This window comes from Rattus norvegicus, chromosome 3 (assembly GCF_021556685.1).
Source record: "Rattus norvegicus strain SHRSP/BbbUtx chromosome 3, alternate assembly SHRSP_T2T, whole genome shotgun sequence".
NCBI classification, from domain to species: Eukaryota; Metazoa; Chordata; class Mammalia; order Rodentia; family Muridae; genus Rattus; species Rattus norvegicus.
The window spans coordinates 72,826,100-72,853,634 of record NC_141536.1 but is presented as its reverse complement, the minus strand read 5'-3'; the positions used below and the strand labels follow the sequence as shown (position 1 = coordinate 72,853,634).

Here is a 27,535-nt window from a genome sequence, read left to right as displayed (position 1 = left end):
CAGGTCTCTGAGGTTCCTGTGTGGATTTTTAATATATGTATAAATAGTGAATTAATATGATAGTGGTAATTCTTTACCTTGCATTAGTTCCCAATAGTCACAGAGATAAACCAAGAGTTATTTAAAACTGCAACTCAATAGCTGAGCAATTAAATAATTTGTTTTTACTTTCTATGTTAATCTGGTTACCTCCCAGCCCAATCCTTCGACACTTGCATATTATTATTGATCTGGATTTTCAGACTTCAGTTATGTTTCATGATTTCTTTCTGGACCATTCCTCATGTCTTCAAATCCTTCTACCTGATCTGAATCTCCCTTGCTCTCCTCTTTCCTTCCTCCTACTGGCTGACATCAAGCCTCTTCTCTATTCTGCCCAGCCGTTTGGGTGATCAGCATTTGTTTACAAAGCAGAGAATAAATGATAAGAATTTTATACACAAACTTGAGACAGGATATTCTTGGTGTAAACATTAAAATCCAATGTATGAGAGTAGAGACATGAGGGGAGAAAAATCAGCATTTGAATAACACATGGATAATCTTTGCAGTGTAAAAAATCATTATGCCTATAGCCATTTTCTCTCTACTCAGGCTATTATGTTTGTTCTAACAGCTTTAAAAATTCTACCTCAATTTTAGTTTTATATGAACCGCAAGTTCTGAATCAAATGGCCATACTCATTGGATTACAAATGCAATAGTAATAGTATACTCTGTTCTGCTGAAGCTCAATGAGTTAACAATTTATTTACAAAGAAGGTCTTTCTTTGTCAGGGTTAGTAGTCACAGAAATAGAAGCTGTAGCAACAATAACTCTTTTTTTTATTAACTTGAGTATTTCTTATTTACATTTCGAATGTTATTCCCTTTCCCGGTTTCCGGGCAAACATCCCCCTCCCCCTCTTTATGCTTGTTCCCCTCCCCATCCTCCCCCCATTACCATCCTCCCCCCAACAATTACGTTCACTCGGGGTTCAGTCTTGGCAGGACCAAGGGCTTCCCCTTCCACTGGTGCTCTTACTGGGCCATTCACAGGGTCAGTCCATGTATAGTCTTTGAGTAGTGGCTTAGTCCCTGGAAGCTCTGGTTGGTTGGCATTGTTGTTCATATGGGGTCTCGAACATAACTCTTAATGTCTCTTCAACCGTAGGAGTGGCAAGTTGTCTTAGAATCTACCATACCCTCTGCATTATGGTGCTTGTTTAAACTCAGTTTGTACATAGTTACACTTTCCAATATTTATATATGGGATACTGCAATTCTCAAGCCTCCAGATTCACTTCTAATGTTCAATGCTTATTTGTTTAAAGGATTTTATATTATTTTGTTCCTCTACATAAAGACAATATTGTTTGCTGTATATATTTTTCATGGCATATAGTCTCATGGTTTATCCTAAGCTAAGGCTAAACTATAACTTATAGGTCAAGCTTGCCCCAAACTCATGGTAATCATCTTGCCTCAATTTCTCAGGGTGAGCATTGCAGTAATATATAATTTATAGGGTTTTTATTTAGATACAAATTATCTAGAAATATAATAATATTGCTTATTAAGATATATGTATAATAATATTGTTTATTAAGATGTATGTGTACAAGCAAATGGGATGGATGTATAAAATAGGCAAGCATACCATTTCAAACAAGATAATGATGAAATGTTCAAGGTAACTCCAAACTGTATTTTATTAATCCATGCTTAGATAAAATTTATAGCTTTACAAATGACTCTCTGGTAAGGACACCATTGAGAATGTTTAGGTTATTTGACTAAAGACTTTAAATACAAAAATATATAAATAGAAGAAAAGCTGTTCATAGATTATCATGTATTCCTTGAAAATCTAAAAAAAATATTCATACAGATTATTGTGATTTTCTTCTCAGTGACACATGTTATAAATATAGAATTCTTATCACCTTCACAATTATGAACAAGCAAAATTATTATTATAGAAATACTGTTAAGACCTCTATAGGTAGATACTGCTGAACCACATTTCTTACAATTAATGTTTTATAATTTTGTAAGGAAGATATCCCTCATTCCATTTTATCTCTTTTTTCATATATCATTGGAATTAAGATGAAACTTATTTATAATTATAAAACGCAATTTTCAGAATAATCACATAGTTGTAATACATATCATTATAATTGTATTTATTATTGATAATTTCATATATGAATCATTCTCCCTGACCCATCCATTGCCCTAAATTCCTTCTGTGTGCCTACCACTCTTGCAAATCTATGATCTCATATTTATTAATTATAATTATTAGATATAAGTGTATACAAGTTTATGGATTTAGTCTGCTGAGATCATTTAGTATTGCTCAAACTTATTTAAGATTAACCTCTTGGGATTGGCTAACCTATCAGGGGGTATGTCCCTGGAGAAGACTGATGCTTTCTTTTATCTGCAACTTTTAATTGTCAGTGACTCTTCCTCTAGGAGTAAAGCCTTCTGAGAATTGTCCCATGTAAGGTGGCATGTCAACTGGTGTTGTCATACTTCAGACCTTGTTGATATTTCATGTTTGCAGCTCCTTCTTCACATATAAAAGACTCTTCCTCAGAGCAGACATATGGTCTGGCTCTTCTGGCTCTTAAATTTTCCACCCACCTCATTTTGTCTTGTTTCTTTATCAGTGGTTCTCAACATGTGGGTTGTGACCCCCTCTGTGGGTCATATATCAGGGATTTTGCATACTAGATATTTACACTGATTCATAAGCATAGCGAAGTTACAGTTATGAAGTAACAATGAAATAATTTTATGGTTAGGGCCACCACAGCTTGAGAGAGTGTATTGCGTATTAAAAGGTAACAACATTAGGGAAGTTGTGAACCACTGTCTTAAACTTAGATATAGGAGCTCCATTGAGAATGGATTGAAGACTGGACATCCCACAGTCAGTTACTTCTGCGTTTTCACCAGTTTTGGTTTTCTTTAATGATCTGCATATGCTGCAAAAAAAAGTGTCTTTAGTGAGGGTGAGAACTATTCTGTGGGAATAGAGATAAGTATAGAGAATGCAACTAGAAATTATACTGGTGCGGTGAATTGGTATTATTAGATTCTCTTCTAGGATTCATGGCCCCACCAGCCATAGATAGGAAGATAAATTTATAATACTAGACATGAATTTACTATTATTCAATGAGCCTTAAGTCCAATTTCATGACCATTCTTTTACCTCTAAGATATATGTGCTATTATTGCATCTTTCAGGAAATTTTGCTATTCGTAGGTAATTCATTTTATTTATAATGATCATATTTTTTTATTTACAGATAAGAGGCATGAGCAACTCCGTGAAAAAACACAAGGCATGTTCAAATAGAAAGTGGAACTTGATTGAGATAAAACATAAGTATGGCAGAGAGAAAATAATACACATTTGATACATGGCATTCCAGTGGCTCCTCTTGGAGGTGTGCCTTTGTTCCGTCATACCTGTTCTTATGCTGCAGACCACTGCTTAGGATGAATTCTGTGGTTCCTTCTACCAGAAGCCAATGGTGGAATGAGGGAAATCAAAGCATGGTGTCTTCTTTTATTTTGTTGGCTTTTTCAGAATTTCCAAACCTCCAATTGCCCCTGTTCCTGGTATTCTTGATCATGTACACAGTTACTGTGTTGGAAAATCTTGGTATGATTTTTGTCATCAGAATAAATCCCAAACTCCACACTCCTATGTACTTTTTTCTCAGCCACTTATCCTTTGTTGATTTTTGCTACACATCTGTAATTGCACCAAAGCTGTTAGACCTCTTGCTTGTGGAAGACAAATCAATCTCCTTTGAAGGGTGCATGGTGCAATACTTTCTTGGGTGTACATTTGTGATTACAGAGATGTTCATGTTGGCAGTGATGGCCTATGACAGGCTAGTGGCTGTTTGTAATCCTCTGCTTTACACTGCTGCCATGTCTCAGGAGCTCTGCTCAATCCTGGTAGTAGTTACTTACATATGGGCTGGAATATTTTCCTCAACTCTCACATACATTCTTTTGCAGCTCTCTTACTGTGGACCTAATGTCATCAATCACTTTTGCTGTGAGTACTCTGCCCTCCTTTCTGTATCCTGCTCAGATATCTCCTTCAGCCAAACAGCATGTCTAGTCATTTCTATGTTTAATGAGGCTTGTTGCCTCCTGATCATCATCACCTCCTATGTTTTCATAGGTGTCACTATCATCAAAATTCCCACAAAGGGGGCCTTCCAAAAAGCATTATCCACCTGTGCCTCACATCTTACAGCTATTGGTGTCTGTCATGGGATCGTTCTTCTACTGTATTGTGTGCTCAAATCCAAAAGCTCATTGTTTCTTGTAAAAGTCGCCACTGTATTCCACAGCATGGTCATCCCTATGCTGAATCCCCTCATCTACAGCCTCAGAAATACAGATGTTAAAGAGACTGTCAGAAAGTTAGTCTACCTGAAATGTATTTTTCATTCAATATAACAAGCATTTTTAATTACTTTCATAAATATACTTTATATATTTTGCAGCAAATTTGCAGCTATTTCTACCAATAATGAGTGATATTTATTGAGGAGTTAATTTATGTGTACTTACAAAAATTAAATTTAGTTATGCCTTAATAATTAACTGTAAAGAGTAGAGAATAATTGTTATATGTTCAGAATTCAGTATATTACTGTGGAATTTTAATTTTTTCAAAAAGTATGTTTTATAACTACTAATTTGCTTTGCTAATATGTAGTAGTACTTTAATGTTCAGACAGAAACATGAAATATCTAAAAAAATCATTACATTTAATTCCAAATGGATTATACTAATATAAAAACAACCAATAAAATATGCAATATTTACATATTACTTCATAATGTATAGTATAATTTAATTGAATTTATTCTAGCTTTATAAATTAAACAGTTTCTTTGCTGTTAAAAACCAACATAGGACTCAAAGTATAGTCTAAATTCCCGTGTGTCCTTTGTGATAGTATAGTCATTCAGTGGTTATTTATTGTTATTTATGTAAACCCTGGCTGAGATAACTTTAGTTTCATTTCCTTTGTGGAAATCAGGTATATGAAATTAGTTTACTTAGGTTCTCCCATAATTCATCAATATAACAACAAACTTATTGTTATTGATGTAATAAATGCATTTGATATTTGATGCAGTTGTTGGAGATTTTATAATATATATTTATATATATTAGATATTGTAGAGGGCTGCAATAATATTCACCACCACAAGATGGCGCTGGTTTCCACTGTGCCCCACATGGAAGGCCAGGATAGCTTTCGCCATTACAAGATGGCGCTGGCCTCTGCTGTGCCAGCCGACTTCCTTTCAGGAAGTTAACTGTTTGCGCATGTGCAAGAGTGCCTTCGTGCCAGGTCTTTGCCCACTCCGGGGCGTGCCTAATGAGATCATGGGTAAGCAACCAATCAGGTGTGGATGCGCTGTGCTGGGGTGTATATAAGCCAAGCCATGCCGGCACACGGGGCCTCTCCTTAAGATTCAATAAAACGTTTAGCTGGAGCAAGGATTCGTATGTCCCCGCGTGTTTTCTTGCTGGCAAGGTCGCGCGGGACAATATATTATATACATTTATATATTTTGTATATATACAAATATATATAATATGTATAATATATATTATATAATATATATTTATATATATAAAGGATTTTTAACAATTGTTTGTTATTTACTATAAATTCACTAGTTATATACTATAGGCTATCTGTTTGCACCTGTAATTTTACTGAATTATGGGGATTTCAAGTCTAGGCTCCTGAACTATTAAATTTGAATCTTCGAACATATGCACATAAAGACATTGGGCTACTCATCTGATTAAAGCAGAGTCATAATAAAGCAATCTAAGTTCAACTTTTATCATAATTTATGTTATGCTTCATCTGTTACCCTAACTCAGGAGAAATTTAAAACCTAAGCCCCAAATCTATAGAATAATCTAAAAATAAATGTAGACAAAATGTAAACAAAATGTATTGTCATAACGGGGTCATACTTAGTCAAGCTATTGATAACATATTTCATGTGTTAAACTTCATTGCCATTGTTCCTATGACCAATTGAAAAGTTGAAATGGTGTTCTTATTGTTATATTACATAATTCAGAGTTTAGAGTGAAATGTTAAATGTAAATTAACTCCTGACATTTAATAATTTAATAATAAATACAACTGAAAATACATATGAAGTGTAATTGGAATATAATCTCATATCTAGCAAAATGAGTCCTGAAGATAGTAGAATAAGGACAGAAATATTCAAATATCCTTTTCACCTTTGTTTGCTGATTTCACAATGAGCAAAACATGAAATCATGAAATAATAGGCAGGAAATACCAGGGAGTGATAAGAAATAGGAAACCAAAGACAATCAGCAGTTAAGAAAGAAAACAATGAAATCTGAGTTACAACTAACTATTAAGGGATGATGTGGTTACTATATTACAGTCTCAAAAAAAGCATAACCATAACTAATAAAACACTGTGGAATATAAACTCTTAGGGTTTTCTTTTTCACAAGATCCTGATTAGTAATGCCCTAAGTTCTTTGTTTAATTAACTATAGAAAACTCTGTGACCATTTTTTTTCAAAAGTAAAGTTCTGATATTACTTACAAGTTCCTTGTTTTCCTAGTAATTTATTGTTTACAAGATTGGTGCAAAGCTAATGTATAAAACAGAGCTAAAAATTTGTGACATATTTAAGGATATAATAAGAATAAATCTCTTCAATTTTTAAATTTACTTATTTATTTTTACACTCCAGATTTAATTCCCTTCACTGTCCACTCCCTCAACTGTTCTATATCCCATAACTCGCTCCCCACCTCCAGTCTCTACAAGAAGGTTCCCATCCTACCAGACCTCTATACTTCCTGGGCCCTCCAGTCTCTTGAGAGTTAGGTGCATCTTCTATGCCTGAACTCAGACCTTCAAAACATACATTTTATTGACAATAATATCAAGACTCTGAAAAAGATCATGTAGATATTCTCAGTTAAAGTTCATCCTAACCATTTTACAACATCCCAAATGTATTACATGAAAAATGTAAATAAAGATAACAATGCTTTCAATATTTCAAGACCTATTTCAAGTTTGGCACACTTGATTGCTGTGTCTCTCAAGGTATGTACTCTAGGAAAGCTGAAAGCTGGACAGGGGATGGATTTCAGTCTTGGAAACATATGGTGGTTCTTATAATCAGAAATCTTGTTGATTAGGAGCATTCTGCCATCTTTTGCTTTACCTGAATAAGGCATGCATTACTATTTGTATATGAAATAAATTTGGAAATGAAAGAAAAATATGTACAATACACAGAGCTATAAGGGAAAAGGGGCAGGGAGTGTTAGGGAGAAATAGGAGTAGAGCAAATATGGTGAGCTTTGATCAAAGTATACTGCATGCACATATGAGATTTGGACTGCAAGAAGTTTTATTCACTTGTGTATCCTGTATATTGACACCAGCAACTTCCATGGAATCTTTTTCCATCTGTATATGACACTCGTATCTTGAATTCATGGTGCTAAGCATTGTAAGCGGTGCATTTCTCCCACTGTCAGGTGGATACTTTACTGACAAATTCTGAAACAAGAAATCATTGCCAAACACCAGGAAGATAGCTATAAAAATGTCTTCTCACTGAGTATAATCCCATATGTACATGTACACACACACAATTTACACTCCCATACACACACACACATACACACACACACACATATACACACACACATACACACACACACACACGTATTTCTCTCATTATTTTAAAGAGTGTTGTACATTTCTTTGAAAATTATTGTTTTCTTCAAAGATGATATCATATTTTCAGAATGTGTTTTCATATTTTATATACAACTTTAAGCATTCTATAACTTTACTGTCAACAAAAGAAATTCTCTCTCAGGAAGTAATCATTTGTAGTTGGTACATAAGTACCATAATTTTCTGACTTATGGAAAATTCTGTAATTGGTACCACTATCTTTCTTTAAATGTGCCACCATGGTAGGTTGCCTGCTATGGCTTGTCCTTCCAACTTAATTGTCCAAATTTATTCATAATTATTTTTGCAAATGGCCTCCTTGCATCAAAGTCTTTGTTTTGGGATTATTACCAAAGGCCAATGACACCTATATTAGTTGGTAAATGTGAAGCTACACTCACATTTGTATAACACATGTCACACAGATATAGGGTCATATTACTAAAAATAGAATATATTTAAAAATATATATGTTTTGTTAATATAGGTCAGAATTGATGGCTTAAGAGACAATGCCAGGAAGGAGTCATATTTTATGATTCTTGGTAATACTATTGTAATGATACTTTTCTTCATTTGATAGGTATGCATCTTTGTTCATTATAGTATATTGAGTTGAATGCAATGCGCTACTTCATTTTATTTCAGTTAGGCTTCTAAAGAATTAATCAATAAAGAACTTGAAAAAATTATATTTTTGGTTACTTTACATGTACATATTGAATTGTAAAGCAGCTATTCTCTATGTACTTTTTGAGGAAGAGTTTGTTTTATTTATTTTAATTAAAAATAGATTTTTTTTTATTCAATAGATTATCTCCTGCCAACACTCCATTCACTTCCCATCTTCTACAGATCCATTCCCCTGCTATCTCCTTTAAAGAAAGAACAGGCCTCCAAGAAATCAAAACTAAACACAACAAAACTAAATACAATAAGAAAAGGCAAAAGGTCTTACACCTAGACTGTATACTGCAAGCCAATGGGAGGAAAAGGGTCACACATGCAGGCAAAAGAGTCAATGTTCTACCTACTCATACAGTTTGGAGTTCCACAATGACACCATGTTACAGACTCAATATTTATGCAGAGGTCCTGGTACAGACCCTTGCTGACCTACTGCTTGCTGTTTTAGTCTCTCTGAGTACATACATTTGTGCTCTGAATAGATGATTCAATGGGTCGTGTTCACATGGTGCCTATATTATCTCGGACTCCTACAATGAATGTTTTATCCCCCTCTTCTGCAGGATGCCTGAGCTTAGAGGAAGGGACATGATGGAGATCTCTAATTTGGATACTTTCTCCACATATTATCTGGCAGAGGGCACCTGTATATGCTCCCATATGTTGCCAGGGGAAGGTTCTTTGAGGATTATAGGACAAGGCACCAATTTTTGTGCAGAATATATGCTTAGGATATTTCATTGATTTAAAAACAGTTGTGTTTTGTTTTATTTGTTTCAATTGTTTGTTCATGTCATACAGGCTTTCTTTAAGGTAATTTACCCCAAGTGTTCATTTCTGTCTCTCCTGATTCCTTTAAGTAATTTATTTATTTCCTCTTTCCTCTATCATCCTTGTTTAGTTGATTTTAAGGACTAATGTTCAGGGCCTGCTGGGATCTAGTAGAGCCATACTGCCATGGTTGTTTTTGACTGTGTACTTATGCTGGCATTTGCATCTATACATCAGATTTGGGGATGATTATAGGTCTATATCCTGATTTCAGGATTCACCTTTCTTTGGTGAGTGTTTGGTTCCTTGGTTTCAGTTTCCTCTTAAGTTTTACAGAGAGTGTTGGCTGTGTTTTGCCTGTTTGTGCTGGTTTGTTCAGCTGGTGTTTTCATGGGAAATATCTCTTGTTGATGAAAGCTGAGATGTGATAAGTGAGGAGAGGGAGGTCAGGAAGGATGACATGTGGGACACACTGAAGGCATTGGCAGGGAGGAGGGAAGCTGCTTCTGGTGTTGTTGCAGAGCTATATATTATCCTGAGGGACTGGGTCTCCTGAGGGAACAGAGGGAGTAGAAAAAGGTGCTCATGTAGACTAACCAGCCTTCTAACAGGTCTGGCTTTGGATTGAGCAGGGAGTAGCTGTCCAAGTTATGGACTGGAAAACACCAAAGAGTGGAAGGAGGGATGTGAAAAGAGGGTGGTCTGTTAGATCCACAAAAGGAATGGAAGTGGGGAAGTAAAGTTGCATTTGGTATTCTGTTGTAGCACAAGGAATGAGTATAAGGGATTTGGTCTTCTGGGAGAGGAAGTTTTATGATATAGAATGTGTTTTAGGAAAAGCATATTAATAAATAAATAAATTCATCATTGAATAAAGAGATGACTTTGATTGTCAAGAAATCTGCTGTGATTCAGCCATTCCTATATACCCATGACTAGTCAGCTGTGATTGCTTCATATACCTAAAGCCAGTACTTAAAAACATATATGTGGGTTGTCAAGTGTTTCATTCAAGGGGAATTCTGCAATTTGTTCATATTTGTGGACTTCCACATACCACTGATGATAGTCCAACTTGCTTAATTTTTCTATAGAATTTTAACATGCACATTATAACTAAAATTGTTACTTCTTTTAAACCACTTTTAAAAACATTGTAAAGGAGAAGATAAAATATGGGATAAAAGTTTTCAAGATATATTTTATATATGTGTAGGATTTTCATAAATGAAATTTTATAAATAAAACAAAAATATATGGATATTATAATTGTAATTTTTACATAATAAAATGCTTATCATACTGCCTTCTATTTTATTTTTTAATTGGATAATTTTTATTTACATTTCAAATGTTATCCCCTGTTTCCAGTTTTTCCATCCTTATACCCCCTATTTTATCTCTCCCTTCCCCGACTTTTATGAGCTTGCTCCCCACCCATCCATCCACGTCTTCCTGCCTTACCGTACTGACATTCTCTTATACTGGGGGGTTCAGCCTTCACAGGATCAGGGGATTCTTCTCCCATTGGTGTCCAACAAGGCCACCCTGCTACATTTGCAGATGGAGGCATGGGTCTGTCCATATGTAATGTTTGGGTAGTTGTTTATACCCTGGTAGCTCTGGTTGATTGGTACTGTTCTTCTGGGGTGGCAAAGTCCTTAAGCTCCTTCAATTCTTTTTCTAGTTCCTCCAGTGAGAACCCTGTTCTCAGTTCAGTGGTTGGTTATGAGCATTCAGGTCTGTATTTGTCATGCTCTGGCAGAGGCTTTCAGGGGACGATTATATCAGGCTCTTGTCAGTATGCAAATCTTGGCATCAGCAATATTGTCTGGGTTTGGTGGTTGTATGTATATGATCTGGTTCCCCAGGTAGGGTAGTCACTGCATGGTCTTTCCTTGATTCTCTGCTCCAAACTTCTTCTCCATTTTATCTCCTATGAATATTTTGTTTTCCCTTCTAAGAAGGACTGAAACATCAGCACTTTGGTGGTCCTCCTTCTTGAGGTTCATGTAGTCTATGGATTGTATCTTGGGTAATTTGAGCTTTTAGGCTAATATCCACTTATCAGTGAAGGCAGATTATGTGTGCTTTTTTGTGGCTGGGTTATCTCACTCAGGTTATTTTCTAGTTCCATCCATTTGCCTGTGAATTTCATAGAGTCATTGTTTTAATAGCTGAGTAGTACTCCATAGTGTAAATATACCACATTTTCCATTTACATCCCTCTGCTGAAGGATATCTGGGTACTTTCCAGCTTCTGGCTATTATAAATAAGGCTTCGATGAACGTAGTGGAGCATGTGCCCTTGTTTTATGTTGGAGAATCTTTTGGGTATATGCCCGGGAATGGTAAAGTATAGTCTTCAGGTAGTATAATATCTAATTTTCTGAGGAACTGCTAGATTGATTCCCATCATGGTTGTACCAGCTTGCAATCCTACCAACAATGGAGGAGTGTTTCTCTTTCTCAACATCCTCACCAGCATTTGTGGTCACCTGAGATTGTTACCTTAGCCATTCTGACTGGTCTGAGGGAGAATCTCAGGATTGTTTTGATTTGCATTTCCCCAACAATGACCAACGATTTTTAACATTTCTTTAGGTGCTTCTCAGCCATTTGATATTCCTCAGCTGAGAATTCTTTGTTTAGCTCTGTACCACATTTTAAAATAGGGTCATTTGAGTCTTTGAAGTCTAACTTCTTAAGGGTTTTGTATATATTGGATATTAGCCTTCTATCAGATGTAGGATTGGAAAAACTATTTTCCCAATATGTTGGTTGCTTTTTTATCCTAATGACCTTATCCTTTACCTTAAAGAAGCTTTAAATGTTTATGAGATCCCATTTGTCCATTCTTGATCTTAGAGCATAAACCATTTGAGCTCTGTTAAGGAAATTTTCCCCAGTGTCCATTTATTTGAGGCTCTTCCCTACTATTTATAATATTAGATGAGTGCATCTGGTTTTATGTGAAGGTCCATGATCTACTTGGACTTCAGTTTTGTACAGGATAATAAGAAAAGATCGATTTGCATTCTTCTACATGCTGACCACCAGATTAACCAGCAACATTTGTTGAAAATAATATCTGTTTTTTTCCACTGGGTGGTTTTTCTCCTTTGTCAAAGATTAAGTGACCATAGGCATGTGGGTTCATTTCTGGTTCTTCAATTCTATCCTATTGATCTACCGTACTGTCTCTGTACAAATACTGTACAATTTTATTTCTATGGCTCTGTAATACAGCTGTGTCTAGGGATGGTGATTCTTCAGAAGTTCTGTTATTGTTGAGGACAGTTTTCCCTATCCTGGGATTTTTTTTTCTTTTTCCAAATGAATTTGGAAATTTTTCTTTCTAATTCTATGAAAAATTGAGTTGGAATTTTGATGGGGAATTGCATTGAATCTGTAGATTGCTTTTGTCAAGATGGCCATTTTTCCAAACTTAATCCTGCCAATCCATGAGCATGGAAGATCTTTCCATTTTCTGAGATCTTCTTCAATTTTGTTCTTCGGAGACTTGAAGTTCAGATCTTTCACTTGTTTGGTTAGAGTCACATAGAGGTGTTTTATGTTATTTTTAACTATTGGGAAATTTGCCATTTCCCTAATTTCTTTCTCAGTCTGTTTATCCTTTGAGAAGAAGAAGACTACTAATTTGTTTTAATTAACATTATATCCAGCCACTTTGCTGAAGTTGTTTATCAGACTTAGTAGTTATCTAATAGAACTTTTGGGGTCACTTAATTATAGTAACATATCATCTGTAAATGGTGAGAGTTTGAGTTCTTCCTTTCTAATTTGTGTCCCTTTGACCTCCTTTTGTTGCATGATTGCTATGGCTAGGACTTCAAGTACTATACTGAATAGATAGGTAGAGAGTGGGAAGCGTGTCTAGTCCCTGATTTAACTGGGATTCCTTCAAGTTTTTCTTCATTTAGTTTGATGGTGGCTACAGGTTTGCTGTATATTGGTTTTACTATGTTTAGGTATGGGCCTTGAATACTTGATCTCTTCAAAACTTTTAATAGAAAGGGTGTTGAATTATGTCTAGTGCTTTTTCAGCATCTAATGCGATGATCATGTGTTTTTTTTTCTTTAAGTTTGTTTGTATGATGTATCACATTGTTGGATTATCATATTTTGAACCATCCCTGCATCCTTGGGATGAAGCCTACTTGATCATAATGGATGATCATTTTGATGAGTTCTTGGATTCAGTTTGTGAGAATTCTATTGAGTATTTTTGCAGCAATATTCATAAGGGAAATTGGTCTGAAGTTCTCTTTCTTTTTGAGGTGTTTGTGTTGTTTATCTGTAGGCATAATTGAGGTTTAGTAGAAGGACAGTGTTACTTTTTCTTCTATTTTGTGGAACAGTTTGGACAATATTCATATTAGGCCTTCTATGAAGGTCTGATAGAATTCTGCACTAAAACCATGATGTCTTTTATATTAATCTATTTTGAAAAAATTAAAATCATATATTAATTAAAATGTTAAGTCTTTTAATATTAATTGCAGCTTATAACTTGTATACTATGTATTTATAGGTATAAATATGTAGCTTCAGGCTTCTGAAGCAGACCTAGTGCCACAGCTCCCTGTATCCACATACTTTGGGGAATGAGCTGGATTCTCAGAAGTGGAGACAATCCTGAAAGCACAAGTGAGACAACCATTTCTACTCACAATCCTGGCCCAAAAGGAAAGCATCTGGAGCCCTCTGGAAACATAAAACAAGGAGTAGCCTTGGACAGAATCCTTCTCGTTTCTCCTTGTGCCAAGAACTGACCCTATGACACAGCATTCTGTACCCATACCCTGCTGGGAGATAGTCAGTCTCCAGGAGTGCTAACACACAGGCTTATAGGAAGGTCAAGCCATTGTCAGAGAGAGCAAGGCCAGCTAACATCAGAGAAACACAGATGGCAAGAAGTAACTGCAAGTATCTAAACAACAGAAACCAAAACTACATGGCATCATCAAAACGCAGTTCCCCCCCCCCACAGCAAGCCCTGGATACCCCAAAACAACTGAAAAGCAAGAGTTCGATTTAAAATCACAACTCATGATAATGTTAGAGGTCTTTAAGAAGTACATAAATAACTCCCTTAAAGAAATATAGAAAAACACAGGTAAAGAGGTAGAAACCCTTAAAGAGGAAACACAAAACATCTGTTAAAGGATTACTGGGAAACACAATCAAACAGGTAAAGGATCTAAATAGGGAAACAGAAACAATAAAGAAATCACAAAGGGAGACAACCCTGGGGATAGAAAACCTAGGAAAGAAATTAGGAGTCATAGACATAAGCATTACTAACAGAATACAAGAGATAGAAAAAATCTCAGTGACAGAAGCTGCCATAGAAAACTCTGACACAACCATCAAAGAAAATGTAAAATGCAAAAAGCTCCTAACCCAAAACATCCAGAAAATCCAGGACACAATGAGAAGATCAAAACTAAGGATAATGGGTATAGAAGAGAGTGAAGATTCCCAAATTAAGGAGTCAGTAAATATCTTCAACAAAATAATAGAAGAAAACTTTCCTAACCTAAAGAAAGAGATGCCCATAAGCATAGAAGAAGCCTACAGAACTCCAAATAGATTGACCTGAAAGGAAATCCCTCCTGTCACAAAACACCGAACACACAAAACAATGAAAGAATATTAAAAGCAGTAAGGGGAAAAGGTCAAGTAACATATAAAGGCAAACGTATCTGAATTATAGCAGACTTCTCACCAGAGAGTAGGAAACCAGAAAATCCTGGGCAGATGTCATACAGACCAGGAAAAGAACACAAATGCCAGCCCAGGCTACTCTATCCAGAAAACCTCTCAATTAATATAGATTAAGAAACCAAGATATTCCATGACAAAACCAAATTTATACAGTATCTTCCCCCAAATCCAGCCCCACAAAAGAAAATAAATAGAAAACTACAAGACAAGGTGGGAAACTATACCCTAGGAAAAGCAAGAAATAAATCTAATTTCAAGTAATCCAAAAGAAGATAGCCACATAAACATATTTCCACCTTTAACAATTAAAATAACAGGAAGCAATAATTCCTAGTCCTTAATATCTCTCAACATCAACGGACTAAATCTCCCAATAAGAAGATAGACTAACAGACTGATAAAAAAAGAGGACCCAGAATTTGCTGCATACCTGAAACAAGCCTCAGTGCAAGGACAGATACTACGTCAGAGTAAAAGGCTGGAAAACAATTTTCCAAGGAAATTGTTCCAAGAAACAAGTGGGAACAAACATACTAATATCAAATAAAATCGACTTTAAACCAAAAGTTAAAAAAGATAAGGAAGGACATTTCATATTTGTCAAAGGAAAAATCCACCCAGATAAACTCTCAATCCTGAATATCTAAGCTCCAAATGCAAGGACACCTACTTCATAAAAGAAACCTTACTAAATCTCAAAGCACACCTTGCATCTCACACAATAATAGTGGGAGTCTTCAACACCCCACTCTCAGCAATGGACATATCATGGAAACAAAAAGTAAACAGAGACACAGAAAAATTAATAAAAGTTATGAAGCAAATGGATTTAACAGATATTTATAGAACCTTTCTTCCAAAAAAATACCTTCTTCTAAGCACCTCATGGTACCTTCTCCAATATTGACCAAATAATCAGTCATAAAACAGGCCGCAAAGATATAAGAAGATTGAAATAATCCCATGCATTCTATCACTTCACAAGTGACTGTGAGTCTGGTGTTCAATAAAAACAAAAATGACAGAAAGCCCACATACACATGGAAGCTGAACAACTCTCTACTCAATGATAACTTGGTCAAGGAAGAAATAAAGAAATTAAAGCCATTTTAGAATTTAATGAAAAAGAAGGCAAAGCTTACCCAAACATATGGGACACAATGAAAGCAGTGCAAGAGGAAAACCCAGGGCTGTGAGTGCCTCCAAAATGAAACAGTAGACAGCATACATTACCAGCTTGACAGCACACCTAAACTCTAGTACAAAATGAAGAAAATGCACTCAAGAAGAAAAGATGAGAGGAAATAATCAAACTCAGGGCTGAAATTAAACAAGTAGAAAGAAAAAGAACTGTATGAAGATTCAACAAAAGCAGGATCTGGTTCTTGGAGAAAATCAGCAAGAAAGATAAACCCTTAGCCAGACTAACCAGAGAGCACAGAGAGTGTATCCAAATTAACAAAATCATAAAATCAGAAACAAAAAGAGACATAACAACACAATCTGAGGAAATACAAAAAAGTCATCAGATCGTACTACAAAAGCGTATACTCAGCAAAACTGGAAAATCTGGGTGAAATGGACAATTTTCTAGAGAGATAACAGGTACCAAAGTTAAATCAGGATCAGATAAACCATCTACACAGTCCCAGAACTGCTAGAGAAATTGAAGCAGTCATTAAATGTCTCCCAACCAAAAACAAACAAACAAACAAAAGCCAAAAAAAAAAAAAAACAACAACAATGACCAGATGGGTATAGTGCAGAATATTAGATGTCATACCAATACTCTCCGAACTCTTCCACAAAATAGAAACAGAAGGAACACTACCCAATTCCTTCTATGAAGCCACAATTATGCTTATACCTAAACGATACAAAGATCTAACAAATAAAGAGAATGTCTGATCAAATTCCTTTATGAATATCGATGCAAAAATACTCAATAAAATTTTCACAAATGGAATCTAAGAATACATCAAAACGATCTTGTAACATGATCAGGTAGAATACAAGAATGGTTCAATATACAGAAATCCATCAATGTAATCCATTATATAAACAAACTAAAAAAATTATCTCATTATATGGCGAGAAAGTTAGTTTAAAAGTATTTAGTTAAATACTAAATTCAATTTCCTTTTACGTTAAAAGTCTTGGAGAGATCAGGAATTCATGGCCCATAGCTAAACATAGTAAAAGTAATATACAGCAAACCATATGCCACCATCAAACGAAATGTAGAGACACTTAAAGCAAACCCACTAAAATCGGGGTCTAGAAAAGGCTACCCACTTTCTCCCTACCTATTCAATATTTTACTCGAATTTCAATCAGACAAAAAAAATACAGGTTAAAGGGATACATAAAGGGGTTATGGAGAAAAAGTTTGGAGCAGAGACTGAAGGATTGGACATTCAGAGCCTGCCCCACATGGGGATCCAGCCCATAAATATATACAACCACCATGACTAGACAATACTGATGAAGCCAAGGAGTACATACTTGGTAAGAGGCTGATATAGTTGTCTCCTGAGAGGCTTAGCCAGAGCAGGACAAATATAGAGGTGGAGGCTAGCAGTAAACCATTGAACTGAGAAAGGGGTCCCCATTGGAGGAATTTGAGAAAGGATTGAAGGAGCTGAAGGGGCTTGCCACTCCATAAGAACAATACCAACCAACCAGAGATCCCAGGGACTAAGCCTTTATGCAAAGACTACACATGGACAGACATCCATAGCTCCAGCTGCATTGATAGCATATATAGTGCCTTGTTGGGCACCAAGGGGAGAAGAAATCCTTGGTCCTGCCAAGGTTGGACCCCCATTGTAGTGAAGGTGGGAAAAGGGGGTGGATGGGGAAGAGGAACACCCTTATAGAAGAAGGGATATGGGGCTTATGGCCAGGAAACCGGGAAAGGAAATAAAAGTATCCAATAGCGGGTTGGGGATTTGGCTCAGTGGTAGAGTGCTTGCCTGCCAAGCGCAAGGCCCTGGGTTCGATCCCCAGCTCCGAAAAAAAAAAAAGTATCCAATAGAAAAAAATTCTACCAGAGAACTCCAAAAGCTGTTAAACACCTTCAGCAAGGTGGCCAGATATAAAATAAACGCTAACAAATAAGTAGCCCTCCATATCAGAATGATAAATTAGATGAAAAAGATTTAGAGAGACAACACCCACCCTAATAGCCACAAATAATATAAAATATCTTGTTGTACTTTAACCTTGCAAGTGAAAGGTCTGTATGACAAAAACTTCAAGGGCCTGATAAATAAAATTATTAAAGTTATCAGAAGATGGAAAGATCTCCCATACCCATGGATAGGGAACATTTACATTGTGAAAATGGCCACCTTACCAAAAGCAATCTACAGATTCAGTGCAATCACCAGCAACATATCATTTTTATAAACTTTAAAGAAGCAATTTTCATGTTCATGTGGAAAACCAAAAAACCCAGGATACCCAAAACAATCCTGAACAATAAAAGACCTTCAGGAGGAATCATCATCCCTGATCTCAACCCTGCAGAAACTCAACTTCAAGTGGATCAAGAACATCAACAAAAATCCAGATACACTGAATCTAATAGAAGAGAAAGGAGGAAACAGCCTCAAACACATTGGCACAGAGGAAAATTTTCTAAACAGAATGCCAAAGGCCCAGGCCCTATTTAAGTTCAACAATTGATAAATGGGACCTCATGAATCTGCAAGGTTTTGTAAAGGACACTCTCAGCAGGACAATTTGGCAGGAATAAGATCGGATAGGATCTTATCCAACCATATATCTGACAGAAGGATAATATCAAAGGTTTACAAAGAACTCAAGAAGTTAGACATCAACCCAAATAATCCTATTAAAATATGGCATACAGTGCTAAACAGAATTGTCTACAACAGAATCTCAAATCACCAAATAGCCCTTACAGAGATGTTTGAAGTCTTAGTCATAAGGAAAATGCAGGTCAAAACAACTTTGAGTTTCTGTCTTAACACCCATCAAAATGGCTAACATCAAAAATTCAAGATACAGCAAATGCTGGCAAAAGATGTAGAGCTAGAGGAACACTTTGTTGCTGGTGGTAGTGAAAAAAAATTCATACAAGCACTTTGGAAATAAATGTGGGAGTTGCTTAGAAAACTGGGAATAGTTTTACCTCAAGACCCAACTGTACCACACCTGTTCATATATCCAAAAGAATCTCTAACATTCCTCAAAGACACTCGGTCAACAATGTTCATAGCAGCTTTACTTATAATAACCAGACACTGGAAGCAACCTAGATATCCCTTAACTGAATGATGTAAAATGAAAATGTGATACATCTACACAATGGAATACTATTTAGCTGTGAAAAACAAAGTCATGAACTTTGCAGGCAATTGGATAGAGTGGAGAATAACCTCCTGAGTGAGGTAATCCAGTCCCTAAAGGATATTCATGGTATGTACCACGTATAATTTGGTATTAGCCATAAAAGGCTGACACCATGCTACACTCCACAGACCCAAAGAAGCTAAACAAAAAGAAAGGACATAGTGAGGAAGACTAGATATAACTTACAGAGGGGAATAAAATAAGAGGCAAATGGAGAGAGGGAACTGGGAGGAAGAAGGGTCAGTGATAGGATTAGATGTGGGGAAGAAGAGGAGAGATTTCTAGATGGCCATAAAAATGCATAGAAATCTGTAACTGACAGGATTGAGGGAGTCAGGGACATCCACAAGATTAGACAGAGACCTGAGGTAAGGGAGGCACAATAATAAAAGGGGATGACCTTAGCTATAACTCACTACTTTGGGAATATGGAACAAGAAGAAGCCACCTTCTGTAGCCAGGCAGGAACCACAGTGGGGCAATAGAAATATAAACCCACTCACAAAACTTTCAACCCAAAATTCATCCTGTATACAAGAAATGCAGGCATGAGAGATGGAGCAGAGACTGAGTGATTAATCTATCAATAACTGGCTCAACTTCAACTGAGTGGGCAAGCAATAATCTCTAATACTATTTATGATACTCTATTTTACTTGCAGATAGAAGCACATTGTCCTCCGAGAGACTCCACTCAGCAGCTTACTCAGATACAGAATCAAAAAGTAGATGGAACTTCCAGAGTATTATGGAAAAATAGGAGAGAGCATTGTGAGTCCTGAAGGGGATAGGAACTTCAGACGAAGACCAACAGAGTCAACTATCATGACTCTGGCCTTGGGCTTTCCAGAGTCTGAAACACTAACCAAAGAACACACCCGACCTGAACCTAGACTTCCCAGCACATATGAATAGATGTTCAGCTTTGTCTTTATATGGGATGTGAACCCCTGCAACAGGGCCTATCATAAAAGCTGTTGCCTGTACACGGAATATGTCCTCTCTGGGTTGTGTTATTTGGCCTCAATGAAAAAGGAAGCCCCTAGCCTCATAGAGACTTGATACGCCATGGTCGGGGAATACCCAGTGATCTCCAGTTGCTCGGAGGAGACAGAGAGGGTGAATAGGGATAAGAGAGAGTTGGAAAATCTATTAAAAATATTACTTTTAGTCACAATTTACACATTTTACAGAGACAGTGACCAAAAATAATCATAGTCTTCAAAAATGAATTTAATATCATTACATACAAAGGAATTATAGCAGGTTATTGATTATATATTTCTTATATAAACCATATGTAACTAAAATATTATCATCTATCTTTCTTTCCAAAGGATCATTATCACTTCCAGCAGAAATTTTTTTATGTCATTGATTAACAAAGATTAAGCAGGCCAAGTATACAGTAGTAAGTTTTTCCATATGCTTTGTTGACACCAATTTGTATTTACTAAAGATCAGGTAATCTATCTTATGTCTTATCTTTGAAGTTCTGTTCAGGCAGGATGGCTAATCATCTGTTTTCTGTTCTTATATTCATAATAGAATTATTTGTTCTTTATTATAACATTATTATTATTCTGCTTCACATTGAAAACCTGCTATCTCATCACTAGATAAAAAGATGAAGGAACTCATGCCCAACCTATAGTATATGCGTCTTTGATCATTAAATTGTCCCAAGCCTATTTTTCTCGCCTCTGTGGTACTTGAATGCTCATTATACTTTCTTTTTTCTTCTAACCAAAGAAGTTTTTGGCATTTTAACAGGAAAGGGTACATTTCATTCTTCATTAAAGCTTTCTATCAACTCTCCTAGTTTCCTAACTTTATATTCCCAATCAAGTACATTAAGTTCCAAAATTATTAAAATCAAGCTAACGTCTGAAAACTACTGAAATCAGTTCAGAAGTTCCATAAAATCACTAATTAATCAGAACAGCTATAACTCAGGAACTTTCATCTACATGTTGAGTTTGCCCAACAGAATGGGCTATCACCTAGGAAGTAATCACATCAAGTTATAGTCAGTGAGGTTCTCTTGTTTTCCACTCATACCAAGCCAAATGAGTGAGAAGTTTGGCAATGACAAATGTGAAAAAGTGAATCAGTATCAAGAAGTATCTGATATCATTTCACAGCAGAGTTTATTTTCCACACCTGAGCAGGACAGTGGGCCATCTCTATTAAGCTCACTTGTCTACTCTAGCTCTTCCTGCATGGTGTCTGCCAACTTGAACTTAAAAACCATTTAATTGTGTAATTAACCATTGCAATAAAAGGTGAAGTCTATTTAAATTGATATTTATGTGGTAAATTTGTGATTGATAGATAACTAACTCATTGCTATTTATAATAATTCGACAATACAAGAAGTTATTTTACATATACTGTCTTCTAGCTTCAGTTTGAAACAATTATTTGTGTCCTAAATTCAAGTTTCAGTTCTACATTATAAATGCAACACAGTTGGACTATACATAGTATTGTCCATACTATAGATTTCTATGATAGTGATGCTAGTAGTTTTATATATCCCCTATTCTCCCATAGTTTCTGTTTTTTAAAAAGCAATATGTTCAGTATTTTTTAATTGGACATTTTTTATTTACACTTCAAAAGTTATCCTCTTTCCCAGTGTCCTGTCCATAAACTCCCTATCCCATCCCCCCTCCTCCTTCTTTTATTAGGGTGTTCCCCCACCCATCTACCCATTCCTTCATGTATCCCCGCTCTAACATTCCCATACACTGGGGGTTCTAGCCTTCACAGGATGAGGGAATTCTTCTCCTATTGGTGCCCAACAATTCTCTGCTACAAATGCAGCTGGAACTATGAGTCTGTCCATGTGTACTCATTGGAAGTTGGTTTAGTCCCTGGAAGCTCTGGTTGGTTGGTATTGTTGTTCTTATGGGGCTGCAAACCCCTTCAGCTCCTTCAATCCTTTCTCTAACTTCTCCAATGGGGACCCCATTCTTAGTTCAATGGTAGGCTGTGAACATTTGTCTCAAAGACTTTACTCCAAATAATGGAAAATCTCAACAAACTGATGATTTTCTAGACAGATACCATTTAGCACAGTTAAATCAAGATTAGGTAAACTAAACATCCCTGTTTCCCCTAAGGAAATATAAATGCATTAAGTATCTCCCAACCAAAGAAGAGCCCAGGGTCAGATGGCTTCAATGCAGAATTCTACCAGACTTTCAAATAGGAGTTATAACAATACTCCGTAAATTATTCCACAAAATGGAAACTGAAGAAATACTGCCAGGATCATTTTATGAAGCCACAGACACCCTGATATCTAAACCACACAAATTCTCAACCAATAAATAGAATTTCAGACCAACACTTGTTATGAACATTGATGCAAAAATGATAAAATTTTCCCAAACCCAATCCAAACACATCAAAAACATCATATGCCATGACCACTCAGGTTTCATACCAGGGATGCACAGATGGTACAATATACAAAATCCATCAATATAATCCACCATATAAACAAATTGAAAGAACAAAATCACAACAGCATGTGCTTAGATGCTGAAAAATGCTTTGAGAAAATCCAATACCTCTCTGTATCAAAAGACTTAGAGAGATCTGGGATAAAATACCTAAATATAATATAAGCAATTTACAGCAAGCCAATAGCCAACATCAAATTAAATGGAGAGAAATTTAAGCAATTTCATTAAAATCAGGGACAAGGCAAGTCTACCCACTATTTATTCAATATGGTACTTTAAGTTCTAGCTAGAACAATAAGACAGCTAAAGGATATCAAGAGGATAAAAGTTGGAAAAGAAGTCAAAATATCACTATTTGCATATGATATGATTGTATATGTAAGTAACCCCAAATATTCTACCAGAGATCTACAACTGATAACCAATTTCAGCAAAGTGGCCAGATAAAATATTACTCAAAAATTTAGTTTTCCTCCTTTATACAAATAATAAACTGGCTGAGAAAAAATTAGGGAAACAACAGCCTATATATATATATATATATATATATATATATATATATATATATATATATAGTATATAATATACTGTTATTAGTATAACTCTAATCAAGAAAGTGACAAACCTATATGATATGAACTTTAAAAGAATTTGAAGAAGATATAGGAAAACTAAAAGATCTACCATGCTTAGGGTTATTAGGATTAATACACACACACACACACACACACACACACACACACACACACACACACACACACACACACCACTCCAATAGCCCAATCGCCCTGGAAAGAGATTTTGGTAGTTCAGCCCATTCTGCATTACCTCTGATCGTCCTCATAGGACACAAGCCTTTTGTCTCAGTTTCTCTTTTGTCAGAGCTTACAGAAAGGGAAAGGTTTGCTGACAGAGAATTTCAGAGTTGGTTGAGGAGTGTCCAGGGTTCTTTTACAATGAATGAGATTGAGTTTCCTTTCTGACGGAATCTCCCCTTGGTCTGTTCAGCCTCTCCTCCCACACCTTCTTGCTGATTTGTTGCTTCCCACCACCACTAACATGCTTCAGATGCTCCTACATCCAACAGGATGGCTAAGAAAAATAAAAAAACAGTGAGAAGCTCCAACATTTATGGTGACTGCATAACTGCTGTGTCTTAATAAACAAGAGAAATACATCATTACATAATATTTGTAGGTTGTAAGTACATAGTGCACACATCTATATAACTACTTTTGAGACTATATAAAATTGTGTTTAATATGGAGTTCTAATGTTCCAGGCATGACTTTTTACTATTTTTTTAATTTTTTGAGATATAATTGTCTAATTTCCCTCCTTTCTTCTCTTCCTCATTTTCCTCGATTGTTACTCACATATATGAACATAGCATTAAAATCCTTATATTCACTGGCATTTTTCAGGACCACTGTAGAGTAGGACTAGAATTTTGCTACTCCCCACTTTCATATTGTGTCATTGTACATGAGAAGTCACCTGGAAATAGGGCCTTATTGTGTTAGTTATTCCATATTAAAATTACCTCCCAGAATATGAAAGAAAGCACTGAGAATATAAGCAGCTGCTCATCTTGTGAGTCCCCCACAACTGGAGCAGCAGGCTGTCCCTAAACGTGTTTGTGTGGAATTCTTTCCCCTAACACTTTGGCCTGTTGAAAAAGAGCCACCTAACTCTACAGATACTTGAGGTGCCAGCCAGAGTGGAGTGATTCTGAGATCAGATCTCCACTCAGAGGATCAGAGAAGGGGATGCAGATAAGAGAAGGGACTACAGGAGGCTGCAGGCCCAGTAGTGGATTGACAACATATAATGAATTCAAGAACATTTTTGGATGTTTCTTATCTCATACAGTCATGTGAGACCTCAGAAACATTATTTTGATTTTATTTTAATCTCTCCTTTTAAACTTGTATGCCATTAGCATATACATTACAGGTTCCAATTAAGTGTTTTTCAGTAATACCTGAGTTTGTGAATGAGTAAAGCTCTGTCTCTTTATCTGTTTCTAGTGCATTTCCTTGCGAATTTTTCCACTATTTATTGTATACTATTTCAATGTATTAGATTTTTTATTTTCCCTGATATTTTATTTTGCTCACTTAGAAGAGTGTTTGTTCTCTACTGAGAGAAAGAAGGGGGCAGATCCAGATGGAAGGGAAGGTTAGGCAGAAGTGAGAAGAGAAAAAGCCATAATCAGGATACATTATGTGAGAGAAAAAGATATTTTAATAAAAAGGGAAATGCTTGACTGAAAAAATTAGAGTAGTTATCTTAAGAGAGTTCTGTTGTATTCCTTGACAATTTTGAAGATCTATTCAGCACATAATTGTGTGGTCTACATAATGATATGAACAATATCTGCCAAATGATTCCTATGAGATGTCATGAATGCTGAATTAGAGGGCCCAAATAAAATGGTGGCTTGCATGGTACACTGGATAGGTCAGAGAGATTCTTTTGCTTCATGTATTACATACAATCTACAGTTTTTATATTGTTATGAAAAATGTTAAATTATTTGTCTTAAATTGCTATATACTCTTTTAAATAATCCAAAGAGATCTACTAAGCTCAGCAGAAGATAAGTGAATGTTTGGATAATATTTTCATGCCAGCAACAGAAGATGTCTTAATATGTACTAAGAGTGCTTGAGAGTGGACCTCATGGCAGAGGCTTCTTTGTCCTTTCAAGATAAGTCTCATTATTAAGGATTCTTCAAGACAAGATTTGGTATTCATAGTAATTACCTGCTCTGAGCCTATATGGAATATTGTCTTGAATTTTCTTTAGAGTCGGTCCCCAGAGATATCAGGTAAACATAAAATCTTTTCTCTTAATGCTATTCTCAATTCACAGAGCACCAGAAGTATTCTGACCCTCTCTTCAACAAGTGAGTTTATTCAGATTTCATTTTTACTGTGAAAATGTTTTCCTGACCTTGTAATTAAGATACACTTTGATTTTTCTTTCTATGTTAATTGAGAAACAATAATATTCAGGAGCAAAGTAAGTATATATAGTCAATGTCTTATTCATGGCAATATGTATCAAAGAAAGCATTAAAATTTTTTTTTAGAGTATGCTTATGCCTCAGTGATATCAAAAAACAAAATATGGCCAAATGGCACTGTTTACATCTTTTATTTTAGACTTCTTTAATCTTTTATTTCTTGGAGAGGAAAAAAAACAAGTGAACAAACAAAAAAACCAAAATTCAATAGATTAATTTGTGCAAATAACTGATTAAAATGGCATTTTATATTGCTCTATAAGGATATTTGACATTTCTTACATGATTTTGTATTTAACAGAAGATTCTACAGTCTCAGCTGTCTGCTAAAAGGCAATATGGTGCCAATGGAAAGAAATGTGAGTGTGGAGATTATCTTTGTCCTGGTGGGCTTCACAGACTACCCTGAGCTTCAGATCCCCCTCTTCCTAGTCTTTCTCTTCATGTACATCATCACTGTAGTGGGGAACCTTGGGATGATAGTGCTCATCAATATCGACCCCAAGTTCCACACTCCCATGTACTTTTTCCTTAGCCACCTTTCCTTTGTTGATTTCTGTTATCCAACAATTATCATGCCCAAGCTGCTTGAGAACTTGATCCTGGCTGATAAAACTATACTTTATTTCAGCTGCATGCTGCAGTACTTCCTGTCCTGTGTGGCTGTGGTGGCTGAGTCCTACTTGTTAGCAGTTATGGCCTATGACCGCTTTGTGGCCATCTGTAATCCCTTGCTGTATACTGTGGCCATGTCACAGAGACTGTGCATCCTGCTTGTGACTGGATCATATATCTGGAGCACATTGGCCACCTTGATTCTCCTCTGCTATGCTCTGCAGCTAAAGTTCTCAAGATTTACTGTGATCAACCACTTCTTCTGTGAATATTCTGCCCTCATTGCTGTCTCTAGTTCTGATATACACATCCCCAGCCTGCTACTCTTTTGTTTTGCAACCTTTAATGAAGTGAGTACCCTACTGATCATTCTCACTTCTTACGTGTTCATTTTTGTGACTGTGTTAAAAATCAAATCTGCTAGTGGACGTCGCAAAGCCTTCTCTACCTGTGCCTCCCACCTGACTGCCATCACCATTTTTCATGGAACCATACTTTCTCTGTACTGTGTACCTAACCCCCAAAATTCTAGGAATGCAGTCAAAGTGGCCTCTGTCTTTTACGCAGTTGTCAACCCCTTGCTTAACCCTCTTATCTACAGTCTGAGAAACAAGGATGTGAAAGAGGTTTTACAGAAAGTAGTGAGCACTTCATTGAAATTCCCACTTCACTGAAGCATCTTAAAGCATGTTCAGTACAAATATAAAATTAGAACAATGGCTGTTTCTATCTACTTTGATACATATTTGTTTGAATTGTATTGATTGTTATGATGCATAGATTGATTAATTCAACTCAGTAATGGAGGGAAAAGATGCTTAATATTTGGAGGAAATAGAAAATATTTTGGTTCATAATATTCATTTCAAGTCAATATTATTATTATTATTATTATTATTGTTATATTAGAAAACATGTCAGGATATATTTCAGATTTTAATTACTTTTGAAAGAAGTTATTATTATAGATGATAAAAACTAACCAAGAAATGCAGAAAATTTCTTTGGTTGTTTTAT

General features: G+C 35.9%; 2 protein-coding genes across 3 annotated transcripts; both read left to right on the top strand.

Annotated features, from left to right (window-relative positions):
* Positions 1-1,373: 1,373 nt before the first annotated feature.
* Or5d37 (olfactory receptor family 5 subfamily D member 37) lies at positions 1,374-4,479 on the top strand. Of its 2 annotated transcripts, XM_087653675.1 has the most exons (2): positions 1,374-1,391; positions 3,544-4,479. In XM_087653675.1, the coding sequence occupies exons 1-2, from the start codon at positions 1,374-1,376 to the stop codon at positions 4,477-4,479; spliced, it is 954 nt and encodes a 317-aa protein (XP_087509801.1). The 2 variants fall into 2 exon arrangements, with proteins under 2 accessions (XP_087509801.1, NP_001000655.1); NM_001000655.1 differs by lacking the exon at positions 1,374-1,391 and having other exon boundaries at positions 3,499-4,479.
* A 21,762-nt stretch (positions 4,480-26,241) lies between these two features.
* On the top strand, positions 26,242-27,192 carry Or5d14 (olfactory receptor family 5 subfamily D member 14). The gene is given in 1 exon segment (NM_001000334.1): positions 26,242-27,192. A coding segment is annotated over 1 exon segment (951 nt).
* Positions 27,193-27,535: the final 343 nt, after the last annotated feature.

Excerpts from the sequence above, each read along its gene's own strand:
- Or5d37 (NM_001000655.1), top strand. The coding sequence starts at position 3,499 with ATGAATTCTGTGGTTCCTTCTACCAGAAGCCAATGGTGGAATGAGGGA.